Genomic DNA, 17104 nt, shown 5'->3' with positions numbered 1-17104 from the left:
GGAAAGCATAGACATGAATTAAGCAAAATGCATCTAATTAAAGTGTAGTTGCAGCATTATGTACCCAAGTTACACAACATTTCCCAGTCAACCACTATGTTAGTTTGCGTTATGGACATAATCCGACAACAATGAACTGCGATGTGACAAAATACTTTATTATTACAAATAAAATTATAAAATCAAGGCTTAAAAACACCCTTTAAACATATTTTTCAATCTAGATACAGAAGGTCCACAGCAAGGACCACGTGTAAAGAGGACCCCTTACAATCAGGAGGGGGTGCTCCCTTGCTGTGAAGCAGAGGAGGTGATGGACCCTTCCAAATGTACCGGCAGAGCTGTCAGCAGGGCTGGGGCTTGGTCAGCAGGACCGCGGTGGGTGGGGCGTGAACTGGAGATTTCCCAACAATCACGCTAGTGCGTATAGTGAAACTACATGACGTAAGAAGCAGGGCAGGAGGGGGCTTCAGGGGCACTGAAAACGCAAAGGGCCATATTTACAAGAAAGTGGCGCATCATAGAAGATACGCCGTGGTTCTTGCACCTAAGGACAACATGTTTACACCGAATTTACCATATGGCGCACCATGGTGATCCTTAGCACAATAGCGTCACAATTTTTGATGCTATTGTGGCGCTTTGCTACACTAGGGAAAAAATGTTGACACTAGTGTAGCAACGCACAGGAGACCCATTGAAGATAACGGGTACATCATTTTAACCCCTGCAATGGTGCAGGGAAATGTACATTTCACTGCACTTTTGTTTTGGGCCTCCCTGCACCGAAATCCCCCTTGCATGCATTATGCCTGACGTAGGGATAATGTGGCACAAGGGTTTTAAAGTACAACAATGCATGCATTGCAACACTTTATAAATATGGCACAGTAGAAAAGCCACCTTGGCATCAAAAAGATTATGCTATGGCACTGCTAAGGTGGGGCTAGGGGCTTGTGAATATGCCCCAATACACTTCAAATTAGCCAAACATATTTTAAAAGCTTCAAACCAAGACAAGTTGTGTGTGTGTGTGAAAATCCCAGGTGAGATCCAACACAGTCCTTACCATACCCGGCTGAAAGTATTTGCACCCAACTATTTATTGCTAAATACAATCGTTTAGGGGGACTGTTACACCCCAACCACTCCCCCCACCCGAAGCTACTCCCCTGACTATCAGTGGAGGGTCAGAAAGTAATTGTGTCACAAACGCTAGTGAAAATATAGGTAGAACTCAGCATTTCCTGGATCACTTGCAGAGTAAAGGCCCATATTTATTCTTTTTTAGCGCCGCATTGCGTCATTTTTTGATGCAAAAGCTGCACAAACATACAAAATATAATTGTATTTTGTAAGTTTGCGCCCCTTTTGCGTTAAAAAATTATGCAAATGCGGCCCTAAAAAAGTATAAATATGGGCCTAAGTGTTTTTAGGGACAAATGGGGATCCCCTGGAGCCCACACTTTTTAGGACCTCAATTAAGGTATTTTAGTCTGCCATTTCCTTATAGTGGGTAAGACCCCCTTTCCTACCATAATATGCACATGTACACAGTAGATCAGAAAATATCAGTAGAATTGATCCATTTGCATTGGTTCTTTTAGCAGGTATAAATTCCAAAACAATACCAATCATTACACAATTGTTATTGAAATACAGAAGTATTCTTATATTTTTTTTCCTTGTCCAGTTACATTGACAAGCGGTGTACAGTCAACACATGTTTTTCCCCTGGAGGCTCCCAAGCCTGTTACTTATTCAAGGCGGTTAGTGAAATAGGGTTACAATTTTCTTGATAGATTGATAAAAGTTCTTGGCATCCAGTTAGGTTATATCTCTTAGTCCAGGGAGAATGATAATCCATTTAGTATCAGAGCATGAAGGCAAGGCATAGACCGTAGACGAACCGCTGTCTGACCGGTCACTCGAGATACCGGCGGAGGTCTCTGCGGTTGCGTCTGGAATTAATCTAACTGGATAGGAGGTAACAACTGCCTTGAGAAAGCACCAGGCACGTACGCCTCTGGGGGGGTGAAACACAAGTTGGTTTACATGGCACATCAATCTCATTGGATAAAGAAATTGAAAATAAATATACAATTCTGAATCTTATACACGCTGGCTTTATGGAGGTGTGACCGGTGCGTCCCCACCTGGTGCTGATGTGTGGGGAGGAGGGTGCTGTGCTTAAAAATAAGTTTAAAAGCACCTGCTGCAGAGTTACTTGTGTGTCCAGCAACTTTCAAGCAGCAATAAAAATGTAAAGATAACTCTTATGATTAATGTTCCTGCTGGAAAGAGAATGGAGTTTTGGCTAGAAGCAGTTTTTACTCATCCTAAAGTAGCACAGAGTGTTAATGTGCCTGCTGCAAAGAACGTGTACAATGCAGATCACTGAACTGACTGTGAGTGCTTTATAAAAAATGAAGGGCCAGATTTACTTAAAAGTGGCACAGCACGGTGCTGCGCCAAACTTTGCAGCGCCACACTGCATCCCTTTAGAAACACAGGGATGTGGGGAAGTGGCCTCTTTCCAGCTTCGTTACCCCCATTTTTGGCCTGTTTGTCAGAGTGTTTGACTGTGTCTACTGGGATCCTGCTAACCAGGACCCCAGTAGTTCTGCTCTCTCCCTTCAATTATGGTTGTTGCATACTGGTAACCTAGTATTTCACCCACAATTGGCATACTGGTGCCCCCTTATAAGTCCCTAGTATATGGTACGTAGGTACCCAGAGCATTGGGGCTCCAGGGGATCCCTGTGGGCTGCGGCATTTCTTTTGCCACCCATAGGGAGCTCAGACAATTCTTACACAGGCATGCCACTGCAGGCTGAGTGAAAAGGGGCATGCACCCTTTCACTGCCATTTACACTGCACCAGGTCACTTATAAGTCACCCTATAGCAGGCCCTTCAGCCCTGAGGGCAGGGTGCATAGTACCTGTGTGTGAGGGCACCTCTGCACTAGCAGAGGTGCCCCCACGACCTCCAAGACCATTTTCCCAGACTTTGTGAGTGAGGGGATTCCAGTTAACGCTTGTACTGGACATAGGTCACTACCTATGTCAAGCTACATAATGGTAACTCCGAACATAGGCATGTTTGGAATCAAACACGTTGGAATCATAGCTCAAGCCTTTTGCAAGCATTGGTTATATGAGTCCATGCACTCTGGGGGCTCCTTAGAGGACCCCCATAATGCCATTCCAGTCTTCTGAGGTTTTCCAGACAGTCCCAGCTGCTGCCACCTCTCAGACAGGTTTCTGCCCTCCTGTTGCTTGAGCAGCTAAAGCCCAGGAAGGTAGAACAAAGGATTTCCTTTGGGAGAGGGGTGTCACACCCTCTCCCTTTGGAAATTGGTGGAAATGCTTTGAAGGGCACATTTGGTGCCCTCCTTGCATAATCCAGTCTACACTGGTTCAGGGACCCCCAACTGGACAAAGAAAAGGGGAGTGACCACTTCCCTGTCTATCACCACCCCAGGGGTGGTGCTCAGAGCTCCTCCAGAGGGTCCCTGGGTTTTGCCATTTTAGATTCCAAGCTGGCAGGGCACTCTGAGAGCACCTGACCTGTCAGTGCCAGCAGGTGATGTCAGAGTCCTCCTCTGATAGGTGATTACCTGTTTAGCTGACCAATCCCACTGTCAGGGCTATTTAGGGTTCCCTCTTTTGGGTGGTTCTTCAGATTCAGATTGCAGGACACCAGCAAGATTCTTCTGCATCTTTACTTCACCTTTTTATTGAAGAAACTGCATCTGGACCCTCCAGGAACTCTACAAACTGCAACAAAGAAGCAAAGACGACTTCTGCAACATTGTATCTTCAGCTCCTACCAGCAGCTGCAACTGTTTCTAGGTCGTGCATCCTCAGAGGACAGCCAGCCTGCACCAGAAGAATGATGGAATCTCCCTTGGAGTGAAGGAGTCACTCCCCTGCTTCAGCAGGCACCTGTCTTCATCGATGAACGGCGGCTTGGGTCCCCTCTCCTGATGAGTTGCATGGATCCAGCATCACTGTTGGTGGACTGAAGTATTCCAGACGGTCCTGACATCCAACTGTCCAACTTTGGTGGAGGTGAGAGCTTACTTGCCCATGCAAGATAGTACCCCCTGGCACAGCGTTTATTTTGCAGTTACCAAGGCTTTTTGGCATCCTTCCGCGAAGTTCTTTGTGCACCGTGCAGCTTCGGCCCCCAGCCCTCATTCCTGCGATGCACAGGTTCCTGAGTGGTTCTCCAGCGGCGTGGGACCCTTTGTTGTAGTGCTGCATGGGCCTCCTTTCGTACCTTCTTTGTCCTGATGCTGTGGGACTCCTGTACGCACTGCCTGGTCTTCTGAGGCTCTCTGAGTTGCTGAGAGTCCCCTCTGGCTCCCCCTCCTGGGTAGGGACCACCAGGTCCCTCCTGGTCCCAAGCCGCAACATTTTCTACTAACCGTGAGCTTTGCGTGTGCCAAGGCTTGTTGTCGGAATCCAGTGACGCAATCCTCCATCCGGCGTGGAACGTCTTCTGCACCAACCAGGAACCCGACTCCATCTGCTTGGGTGAAATACTGACTGTTCTTCACTGGTGGTTCTTCTTTGGCACCTTCATCCGGGTTAGCAGGGGCTCCTGTTCTCCCTGGACTCTTCTGTGCTTCTTGGACTTGGCCCCCTTCTTCCACAGGTCGTCAGGTCCAGGAAACCATTGTTGGTGTATTGCAGTCTCTTCTGGTTCTTGAATAATCTTCTTTCTTGTGTTCTTATGTGTTCTAGGAAAGTTACTGTGACGTATTCCTACTTTCCTGGGCTCTGAGGTGGGTTCTATTACTTACCTTTGGTGTTTTCTAATACTCCCAGTGCACCTCTACACACTACACTTGCCTAAGTGGGAAACCGACTTTTGCATTCCATTATTTTAGTATATGATTTGTGTTCCCCCTAGGCCCATTTATAACTCTTTTGGTTTTCACTATTTGCACTGTATTCTAACTGTTTTTACAGCTATTTCTGCATACTAGTGTATATAATTTGTGTATTACTTACCTCCTAAGGCAGTTTAGTCTATATGGTATTTTTGGCATTTGTGTCACCAAAACAAAGTACCTTTATTTTTGTAACACTGAGTATTTTCTTTCATGTGTGTGAGTACCGTGTGACTACAGTGGTATTGCATGAGCTTTGCCTGTCTCCTAGATAAGCCTTGGCTGCTCTGCCTGCAGCTACCTCTAGACAGCCTGGCTTCAAGAACACTGCCTAAATTTCACTAATAAGGGATAACTGGACCTGGTATAAGGTGTAAGTACCTTAGATACCCACTACAAACCAGGCCAGCCTCTGACTGGGGATGCACTGTATTTACTAATATACGCTGCATCCCTGTGTTTCCCCCTGCACTGGTGCTAAATTTAGCTGCCAACTCAGGCACTCTTGCACCATAGTGCATGGGTGTCTGCGCTGAGGGGACTGATTGTTTATGTGCAGGAATGTGTCCCTTCCTGCACATAAACAACCTACAATGGCAATTTGGCACTTCTATGTGTGCTGCAGAACGCAGCGTACATAGAAGTAGCAAATCATCATTGTTGAAGATTGTTATGTGCAGGAAGGGACTCCTTCCTGCACATAAACAGCCATTCATGGCCTTTTGCTCTTTCTATGTGTGCTGCAGAATGCAGCCCATGTGGAAAAAGCAAAAACGAGGAGGGATAAAAGTATTTCTCCTTGTTGCGCCGTGGGGATGGCATTAGTTTTTGGCTCTGTCACAGATTTATGCCTTCTTGTAAATCTGGGGCAATGTCAAAGGAAATGAGTGTTGTGGTGGATTGCCCACAGCAACCCCAATTGCACGCCCCTGTGACGCAGAAAACTGCGTTGGGGGACATATTTACAAGATGGAGTTAAGGAGATTTCAAAGCAAACTTTTCAAAATCACATGTTATGTCTTTTGGGACAACGAATACCCCTGTTAGTAGCTTTGTTGTGTAAATGGCATTACACTGGGTAAGGCCGAGGGGTGTCATTATTTGACCATTGTTTTTAGTGATACCATCTCTTTGGTTCCCATTTTGCAAACGCCCTAAGGTGCACAGTCAGTGGAAGGTCTATTTATATTTGCTTCCAAAGTGGGGAGTTCAAAATAAACTTAATTACTAGTAAAACCAGCATATTTACCCGAATATAAATGTAACAGCATGAAGTTGAGATTCCCCACAGTACATAGCCATGTCTCATACACAGAGGACATCAAACATTCTCCAAGAGTTCTGGATGAGCCCATCCTACACTCCTAGGGTGCTGGTGAAGGAGCACCCCACGATGAAGCATGCCATCTAGGGTTAAGGTTTATGTGGAAATATTCACCTCCCTTTATCTGGGCAATAGACCAGCATGTTGTTACCCCGAATACTATCAGGCACATAAGCCGGAACACTAGGAACCAACATTTAGGGCCGGGAAACATCCTTTTTTACGACTTTTTTATTACGAAAGTCGTGGTTAACGAAAGCGTAACAACGCTTTTTTTAACCACGACTTCGTATTTTTGTGCCTTAACTACGTATGTTCTGAACAACGAACATGCGTGGTTAAGGTACAAAGAAGGGAGTTGGCGAAGGTAAGTGGTGGGTTTAGGTTTTGGGGTGGGGTTGGGGGGTGGGGCGTTTTTGGTTTTGGGGAGGGGGTGGGGGGTCAGGGGGTTTTAGGTTTTGGGGTGGGGTTGGGGGGTGGGGCGTTTTGGGTTTTGGGGAGGGGGTGGGGGTTATGGGGTTTTAGGTTTTGGGGTGGGGTTGGGGGGGTGGGGCGTTTTTGGTTTTGGGGAGGGGGTGGGTGGTTAGGGGGTTTTAGGTTTTGGGGTGGGGTTGGGGGGGTGGGGCGTTTTTGGTTTTGGGGAGGGGGTGGGGGTCAGGGGTTTTTAGGTTTTGGGGTGGGGTTGGGGGGGTGAGGCGTTTTTGGTTTTGGGGAGTGGGTGGGGGGTCAGGGGGTTTTAGGTTTTGGGGTGGGGTTGGGGGGGTGGGGCATTTTTGGTTTTGGGGAGTGGGTGGGGGGTCAGGGGGTTTTAGGTTTTAGGGTGGGGTTGGGGGGTGGGGCGTTTTTGGTATTTGGAGTGGGTGGTGGTCAGGGGGTTTTAGGTTTTAGGGTGGGGTTGGGGGGTGGGGCGTTTTTGGTTTTGGGGAGTGGGTGGGGGGTCAGCGGGTTTTAGGTTTTGGGGTGGGGTTGGGGGGTGGGGTGAGGGATGTAGGGTGAATGGTGCCTATTGCTAATGATTTTATCAGGAATGCCTTTACAACGAAATATCGTTGTTAAGGCATTCGTGGTAAAATCATTAGTAGTAAGGACGAGGTCGGTGTTCCGACCTCGTTGTTAAGGTTAGTAGTTGTTTTTAATTCGATGTTCTGTCATATAATCTTTAGGGCCAGATGTAGAAAAGCGTTTGCGACTCGCAAATGGCGAAAAACGCCGTTTGCGAGTCTTAAAAGCCTCACCGGAATGCAGAAATGCATTTTGCGAGTCGGATCCGACTCGCAAAATGCATTTCCGACTCGCAAATAGGAAGGGGTGTTCCCTTCCTATTTGCGACTCGCAATACTATGCAATTCCATTTGCGACCGCGAAAGCGGTCGCAAATGGAATCGCAGTTACCATCCACTTGAAGTGGATGGTAACCCAGTCGCAAACGGGAAGGGGTCCCCATGGGACCCCTTCCCCTTTGAGACTGGACATAAAAATATTTTTTCTGATCAGGCAGTGGTCCAAGGGACCACTACCTGCCCTGAAAAAATCCGAAACAAAAGGTTTCGTTTTTTTCTTCTAAGTGCAGCTCGTTTTCCTTTAAGGAAAACGGGCTACACTTTGAAGAAAAAAAAAACGCTTTATTTAAAAGCAGTCACGGACATGGTGGTCTGCTGTCTCCAGCAGGCCACCATCCCCGTGAGTGCCCAGACTCGCTATGGGGTCGCTAATTGCGACCCACCTCATTAATATTCATGAGGTGGGTCTTTGCGACCCCATAGCGAGTCGCAGAAGGTGTCTGAGACACCTTTCTGCATTTGGTTTTGCGAGTTGCAATTTGTGAGTCGCTATGACTCGCAAATTGCAAGTCGCAAAACTATACTTACCTACATCTGGCCCTTAGTCCCTAATTGGACGGAGACTTCAGTCCTCTTGATTCTGATGTCACATCCTTCCTTGACAACAGACATCAACATCAACAAACGCTGGAGCTGAAGACCTATGCAGAGCTAGTCCCAGCTCCCATTATATATGGAACACTTCAGTCTGATTATCAATAACTCTGGCATTGCTGGGCATCAATATGCCAACCAGGCCAAGGTGTGCCCAAAGACCTTAACAAAAACATTCTTATCCTGAGAAGTTGCTTCACCCACGTCAAGTTTGGATAGTGGATAACTTTCTTTTTCTGAATCCCCCCAAAAAACTGAATTTTTCCTCTCCTCTCAAGAGCAAACAAGATTCCTCCACCTTTAACTGCATGTAGTTTAAGGGATGAATTCTCCCTCCCTCCCTCCTTCTGGATCACTTCATTTATAATTCTCTCCGTAGTTCACTGTCAATGTGGTTCATATACTTTATCAATTACATAAGAAAGGTAGTAATGGTTGCTAATGCACCACGCTGCCACCTTGTTGCCCCCACAATCTCAACACAGCTGTTCATTCGCCAGATTTCATCCAACTGGATTTTATAGATGTCATCCTAGTAGGTATGCCCCACACATCCATTGCTTCACTCTTCAAGATGTGCTTCGCTCTGCGGCCAACCGTGTCCACCCCACAACCAGCTGTGTTCACATCATCCCTCTACATTGTGACCTCTACCCACAACTCAACATGCCTAGGGTTCAATCTGCTGTATAGACCTTAAGACGAATCATGATCAAACCCACCTCCCACCTAGAAGAGCTGGTATTTCTGGTGGCTCAAGAGGTCTGAGTAGCAAAGAAACATTTCTCTTCAAGGTGCCAGATTTCAGAAACTATTGCACAAGGAAGCAGCACCACACCCTGGAGCAGCTTCCACAGCCTAGAACACACTTCCCTCAGAACTAAGAAGACTGGCTTTGCTCATCACTTTCATAAACAATTCTGAGGCCATCTCGTCAGATGTAGAGTCATATTTATGGGGATTTGAAGTTGGGCAGCGCCACAAGCCTTCTTGCAGCACTGCCTATGCCAATGTGAAAGGGCAGGATTGCACCATATTTATGCATCCTTTCAGCCAACGCTGGTGCACAATTGGCTACCTAGCACCAATGCAGGCTCCCTTGCACTATGGTTCAAGGGCATCTGTGTTGAATGTATTATTGTTTCTGAGCAAGAAGGGTTACCCTAGAAAATCTTGGTTATTACGAAACATCAGTCTGGGGCTTCATCAGGACTGAGTGTGAAGCAACCTGTCTGTTACAATATGTATTCGGATTTAGACCTCATGTGCATGAATAAAATGTATTTTGAATATATTTAGTTTTTCAGGTGTGACTCACCTGAAGTTGCTTGGTGTCTGGACACGAGACACCTTGTGACCTCTATTCTTTCCTCGTCAAGTCTTATCTTTTGATGTTTGAAACTCTTTTATTTTGTTGTTTCTTTTTCCTGTGTGTAGCTATCTTATGTCTGATATAAACCAACGCCATTTGATTTTGCTATAATGATATATATGATATATTTATTTGGGTGTTCAGCTTGCCCCTTCGTCTATTTGCATGCTGTTGTGTACTTCACAGTTGTCTTCCACCCACTGCAGCATGCTGTGTAGAGCCATGGGTCAGCCCTGGTCATCCAGTGGTTAATTTCAATATGACTGAAAGCGCTCTCCTCTTTCATGAGAAGCACATCTGTAGACAAACATATTCCTATCAGTGGCAGTGACTAATATTGCAATGTGTGCTTTAAGAGGCCAAACACAAGTTTTTGCACATGTTGGGTAGGGCCTGAGTCCTTTTTGTACTATTACTTTTTACAAAAATAGTGAAATAACAAAGCAATCACTAAAGAAGCTGAAAGGCTGGCAACCGAAACCACGCCTACTGGCTTTGCTATTGCTTGTTTCTGTGTAGTTCTATGTTGTAGGAGACATTGTGGTCCTTCATCATCCACAGTAGGTGCAAACATTTATGCCCATGTCTGTGGCTACCCATGTTTTTAGTTCTAAAAATATAGTCACCCTGCTGGTATGAGTCAAACAGACTACGAATGTTCAAATATAGAAATATACACTCAACTGCGTGGAACGAGGAGCAGTAACTGATGAATTGTTTCTTTCAGGAGGTTAGTTTGTGGTCACAATGTCATCGAAGTGGAGGTGGCTCCCCTCTGGAAGCTCTTCTTTGTGAAGGTAAGGTGAACTTTAGTTACAAAAGAAATATTTTATATTTGCTTGGCAACTAAACATTGTTTTACAACAGAATTTGGAAATTAAACCTTGCCACATACCAGTGTTGTCTATATTTAAGCAAAATGGTGAGCAGCTCAGTCCAAGCCTGTGGAAACATAATTGTGTTAGACAACAACAGTCAGCTTCGGACCCTGAGTCTGCCAACTTTTTTAATCTTTGCTTTGCCCAACCACATCTTCAGGGCAACTTCAACCCAAGCAACAGCTACCCTTGTCCCTTGAAGGCTGCAAAGGAAGAAGTCTGTGGCCAGGAGTAATTATTCAGTTCCCCTCTCCAGTGAACTGTCATCCTACCTTCAAGATGATCCAACTGACAACTCACTGGGTAGTCAGGTGGAACGCTTCTCACTTTCTAGCTGCCTAACCTGTGAATGAGATTCATTGGGAGCACCAATATGTACAATGTGGCAGTCCTCTAATCACGTCTTACCAAGACACTTCTCAGTGGTTGGGTCAGAGGATGGAAGCACACTGTGCAATAGGGAGAGCTGCAGGTTGTCACCATTGACAACACCATTGACTTGAGCATGAAGGAGAGCTCTGCCTCCACTACGACAGCCCAGTTCTGTCCTTGCTTACACCAAGGTGGACGTGCTGCTTGAAGGCTGGAAAGCTTCTCAAAGGTTGAAGAAGTAAGGTGTGTTTCACATAGAGGTAGGATATAGATGGTGACCCACTCAAGGCCAAGAAGCTTTTCTTCATCCACTGGGGCACCTAATCCAGACAGATGGACAGTTATTCCTGATCATTAATATGCATTTCCGATGCAGAGTGGATTTGAGGTTAAGTGGCGTAAATTTAAAGATTCTCCTGGTGATGCTGTAGGAGCTGGGCCAGTGAACAGCAACAGAGTTTGAGGAGCAGGCATGGTAGGGAAGATGAGTGTTTCACTCCACAAGGACATTAGGATCTCTTCTTAGATTTTGTACAAGGACGTTTCAGTTCTACTCATAGGCATGGTTCTACAAGATATGGTTTGGTCCACCATACATATAGAACTCTTGTGGCGTTTACGTTTTAATGATCTCACTGGGGAAGCAACCTGGAGATGAGAGAGTAGTCACTCATGCCCATCAGGTCAATCAATGAATTATTGAGTAGAAGTGTGATGATGGACTATTGGTAAGGGCTAGACAAGACAAAGCAAAATAAGGCATTAATTATAACCTTGAAGTACACTTTTAGTGAAAGAACGAGTGTCTTTATGCATGTAGCTCAGCATCTCCACAGGCTGAGTAAATTTGACAATGCTTTGATGGTCGTACGTTGGAAGATGGAGTAGGGGGCATGAAGAGGAGGTGTAAAGATAGGAGGTAAAGCCAATGGTAATGAACAACAGGGTAAGAAGTTCCAGAGTTTCAGCTTTTAGTTTCAATGATAGTAGATTCTTGAAATGCTATCCAGGTATTGTTTTTAGGGCATCCGTCTTCAAGTCAAAATTGAAGATTGAAATTGAGGGTTTCCCTCTTTCCTTTTGAGGTTTGCCGATGCAGCTGCTAAGGTAAGGGTGTTTGATTCACTTAACAGTTTTCTATAAGCTTTTCCAGTCTTCTCTTTTCTTCATCCATTACTGAAGAGTGTCACTGGCCCACAAGATTAACTGGTACCTTCATATTAGTGTCATCCCTTTTTTCCCACTTGTTTGTAGAATTAGGCACTGTATTTGTAAAGAGGGGTGTGCCTGGGGTTTGTTATGTGTCAAAGGATTATTTCTGCAAAAGCAATTACTTTCCAAACAAGTGTATGGATTAACTACAATAATATGGAAATTGAGAAATAGAGCACAACATTCATAATACTTCTTTCTGATTGTACCTTTGTCAAACTGGAACTCTCTGTGGGCCTTAAAGCCTTCCGTTCAGAAGTGTATGTGCGGTATGGAAAACTTCAAAGGCCTCCTTCAAAGGTGAGTGGAGATGGGACATCCGCCTACAGCCAGTGAATGTTCATCTGTCAATTTCCCTGCTTGATTAAGAGATGACCACTGAAGTCTGAACATTCAGCCATTTTCTGTTGTCCAAGTATACAAATGTATTGGAAACATTAGAAGGTCCTGATATACTGTTTTATCCTCACTGTCATCTGAGACCACACAACCCATAAAATGTCAAGGCAATGCCCAGGTGGCCAGCTGTGGGAAAGTGGTTCATTATTTGGACGGGATTGGTGTCTACCACAAGTAGTAAAGTCTTGTTAGGTCCAGCCAAAGGTTTCGGTAAATTGAATCTGAGCCCAATCTCTGGTAGCTGTGGCACAAAGCAAACAGTCTTGAGCCCGATAAAAAGTGTAAAGCATTCAGGAGATGCAAACCAGTATAAGTAAAAAAACACCACAAAGAAAAACCCCACCGAATTTATAAAAATAGATTAAAATGTAATGAACCAAACGACACCAAAACAGTAAAATGCCAGTCAGAGAGACCAGAGATATGAATTTGGGAAGATTAGAGTAACAATGGCACCAAAAAAGGCACAGCGCCAAGGGCAGTCAGTAGTCGAAGTAGACTAGGAACTAGGTGGCGGTCGAGGCTGACCCCGAAGGAGCACGCGTCAGTCATAACAAGTAGATTTGCCCAATAAGGACCTGGAAGTAGGGAAGGTCAAATCTGAGAAGGGACTTTGTCATTTTTCTGAGCAAAAATATTTTTGCTGGAAAAACCTGAAATTCAGTCCTACGCTGTGGATGCAAGTCGGATACTTTTGAGGTCAGTCCCCTTAAAGCTCTCGAGAATAAGTTTTGAAAATGTTCTTAGATTTCTTTTGGTGCCCAAGTAACCACAGGACTACACTTTTAAGGCTAACAGGACCTCGGGGTAAGCACTTCGAGACTCTCAGGATCTCAGGCACAGCACAGCAGCAAAGTCTGCTCCAGGTCCAGTTGCCACTGAACAGTTCAGATTCTTCATAGGAATTCCTTCAGCTTTTTTTAATGTTCCTAAAGCCACACAGGATCAGACTCATGACCCTTAGAGATATTCCTGTCCTGGGATTTCAAGTGGCAGGAGCCTCCTCAGGCCCGTCTCATACGTCAGGTATAGCAAATGCAGCAGGTTGAGTCCGCCTTGTATCCTTTTGCAAGTGCAGCAGTGTTATGAGGAGGACTGGGTGAGGGTCCAGCATTGTAGGGTTCACCAGCCTGTGGGTAGAGTATACCCTAAGATACTGCTAGCCACTATCTAAACAATTGAGTATATGTCTTTACTGTACTGAAAACAGACCCCAAATGCCATGTGTGAGAGCATTTTGAAGATGGAAAAAGACCTATGCCACACTGTTATGTTTATTTTTAGAATGCACTACTCACCCAGGAGGGTACCCTGGCTCTGATAGCAGGAGATGCCTGGGCTGAGGCTAGTCAAAAGAACCCTGGGGCGTATTCACAAGGAACTGGTGCATTGGCTCTGATGCTCCAGTTATCTTGTGTCACTGTGTTTACAATACAGCGCACCGTGGCCAAGTTACAACAATAGCTTCAACATTTTTTATGCTATTGTGGCGTTTTGCTACACTAGCACTAAAAGGTTTGGCGCTACCCCAGCATTGCACAGGGAGGCCCATAGGCTAATGCACTAGCATCACTGTAATGCCTGCCCTGAGCAGACATTAAAAAATTACACTATAATGGCACAGTGAAATCTTCTCAATTTCCCTGCACCATTTCTTTGGGCTTCCCTGCGGGGGAGCACCCCCTTGCATGCATTACTCCTGGTTCAGGTATAATGTGGCGGTAGGGGTTACAAAGTGGTGCAGTGCTTGCATTGCGCCACTTTGTCAATATGGCACAGGGAGGGGGGCTGGTTAGCACCACCTTAGCGCCAAAAAAATTATGCTAAGCCAGAACTAGGAGCTTGTAAATATATCCCAATGTCTAGTTTCTTGGAAAATTCAAGAACTGAGAAGGTGGTTCTGATGTTCTGAGGCTGGTCGTTCCAGGCTTTGGGAGCAAGGTACAAGAAGGCATATCACTAGGGGCCACATGTAGGTAGAAATGGTTTTGCAAATCGCAAATTGCGAGTTGGAGCGACTCGCAATTTGCGAGTCGCAAAACCAAATGCAGAATGGTGTCCCTGATACCATCTACAAATCACAAGGGGGTCGCAAAGACCCACCTCATTAATATTAATGAGGTGGGTCGCAATTTGCGACCCCCTTGCGATTCCCTGCACTCACAGGGATGGTGGCCTGCTGGAGACAGCAGACCACCATGTCTGTGGCTGCTTTTTTAATAAAGCAGTTTTTTTTTTTTTTGTATTGCATCCCGTTTTCCTTAAAGGAAAACGTGTTGCAATACACTCGGGAAAATTAAACCATTTGGTTTCATTTTTTCAGAGTAGGCAGTGGTCCTTTGGACCACTGCCTGCTCTGAAAAAATATTTTTGGCGCCATTCACAAAGGGGAAGGGGTCCCCTGGGGACCCCTTCCCTTTTGCGAATGAGTTGGCACCCACTTGACATGGGTGTTAACTGCGAATTGCTTTGCGACCGCGTTTGCGGTCACAAAGCAATTCTGCATCGCGGTGCGAATCGCAAATAGGAAGGGGAACACACCTTCCTATTTGCGAGTCGCATTCCCATTTTGCGAGTCAGTACCGACTCGCAAAATGGGAATGTGCATCTCGATGCGCGTTTTGCATGGCGCAAACTGCGAATTTCGCAGTTTGCGCCATGCAAAACGCTTTGTACATCCTGCCCTAAACGTGGTCTCTGATGGCGAGGGGTATGTTGGGGAGTGGACTATGATGATCCCTAGTGTCCACCGACAACTAACTCCAAAATCCAGTTTGTAGCAGCAATGTGCCTACAACAAACCCAGAGACAGTGTCTGGTAGGACAAAAGTCTGGTGCTCACCAGCCAGACAGATGACAAACAAGTATTATCTTGACATCCGGTTCTCTTCCTTTCAATGTGCCCCAAGTGTTGCATGTGGCACAACAGGATTTGACAGAGTGGTTTCACAGGATGGTCACAGCTTTCACTCTGAATACTGTGTAGAGTTCCTCAGAATCAGCTCTGCCCATCCAGGTCATGCTTTTGTTTGCTTCTGGGAGCATTTCACACGTTTTCCTGGGCTAAGCATAGGCTGGGAAGACATGGAGAGTCAATACAAATTAACCTCCAGCAACGTTAGCCAGGTTACTTTCTAAAAGTTAGTATTCCTTAATATATATTAAACACTTAATTGAAATAGATGTTTAATAACTATTAAAAATAGTGGTTTAATTATTTCTCTTGCTAGTTCCTTTCCAAAGATACAGCATTATTATAATAATCTGTACTATTCATCAGTGAGAGCTCGACAAGGAATAGTAGAACTTTGAGGAACCATAACTTGCTGCCTTCTTTGGCTTTGCCCCATTCGAGGATTCTGACTTCAAACAAAAAGACTAATATAGAAGATAAAAACTTTGAGTGTGATGACCAGCTTGGTGCATCGGACCCCCTGCTCCATTGTTGTCAGTCTAAAATTGTGCCTAGGTTGTCATGAACCTTGAACCAAAACTTTTAATTGACATTTTACTTCTTCTACGTTAATTCAGCCTTACGTATTTTAAAATATTCATATCACTGGTTCTCTTTATTTCTGTTTCTCTTTGTTTCTGTTGACCTGACAGTTGTTAGAACTTCTTAAACTTGACACACCTTTCTCTTGGGAATTGCCTGCAGTTTGTACCAATCTAACCTGGGGTTGAGCAAAAAGTTCATGGAGGCTTGTGTTGATATGTACCTAGGGTGTTTATTAAGTTGGTAAGGGTTTCCTACCTTCATAAATTAATAACACACTTTGAGACATCTCTCTTGTGACATTTATGTGTTGTTTCAACAACAATGCTTTCTCTTCACATCCTGACTCTGATCTGTAAGGTTTCACTGCCTGATCACTTTTTTTGGTTTACAAACTGAATGTGCACCTGTGATGACATAGTAAACTTTCTGTGAACCTGAAATCCTTAATTGTTATGCTGAGCTCTAGCTTTGATAGCACCAAAAGTCTCTACTTCAAGTTGCAATTTTCACCTCTGCCAACGTGAGGTAGTGATTTTAAGATCTTGCTTTAAATAGTTTAGCTGTGTGCCTGGGCTAATGCCATAAAAATACAATGCACAAAGAGATGAGTCACCTCCTTTAGGCCATCGCTTATTGAGGTGTCATTCAAATTTTGGACTAACCCACACAGTAGTACATATTTTGGGTTATTGGTCAGTCAGTTAGACTTCCTGACCATTTGATTGGTCAGTGGTTGTATAAATTTGGCTTTGGTGAGAAGCACTATTTCCTCTGAGCTCAGTGGTTAGGCTGGAGGTGCTGACAGTGGATGTGACCAGGAGACAACACCATCTGACATGTAGCTGAAGTGTAATGGCAACTGCAGCAATACTATGACTGGGCTGTCAGTCTCACATGCTGGAGTTGTGTAGTTCCATATCTTCTACTTACGTGGGTTTGGTGGGAATACAAGTCGCCGTCACCTGCATGAAGGTGGGAGTGGTGCTAGTCTGTGTGTGTAAGACAACAGAGCCCAGGAGGCCGCAGTCCAGGCTCCGCTAGTGGTGGCTGCATTACAGCGATGCCGGTCACCACCGCTGGTATGCTTAGCTGGCTTCCTTGGGAGGGCAGCTCTGCAGTGCCCAGCTTCATCTACCACTTGGCAGCAGTGGCTCAGAGTACTGGTGATAGCAGAGCGGAGAGAGGCAGGTATGTGAGCTATGCTTCCTTCACT

General features: G+C 45.3%; 1 protein-coding gene across 1 annotated transcript in view; it reads left to right on the top strand.

Annotated features, from left to right (window-relative positions):
* LOC138266526 (probable cation-transporting ATPase 13A4) overlaps positions 1–17104 on the top strand; it is a 182319-nt gene that overhangs the window by 57268 nt on the left and 107947 nt on the right. The window contains 1 exon segment of the mRNA XM_069215388.1: positions 10259–10328. Coding sequence (XP_069071489.1) covers positions 10259–10328 — 70 coding nt within the window.

Source organism: Pleurodeles waltl, chromosome 11 (assembly GCF_031143425.1).
Source record: "Pleurodeles waltl isolate 20211129_DDA chromosome 11, aPleWal1.hap1.20221129, whole genome shotgun sequence".
In the NCBI taxonomy this organism is placed as follows: Eukaryota; Metazoa; Chordata; class Amphibia; order Caudata; family Salamandridae; genus Pleurodeles; species Pleurodeles waltl.
This window is presented reverse-complemented; position numbering and strand designations above follow the sequence as displayed.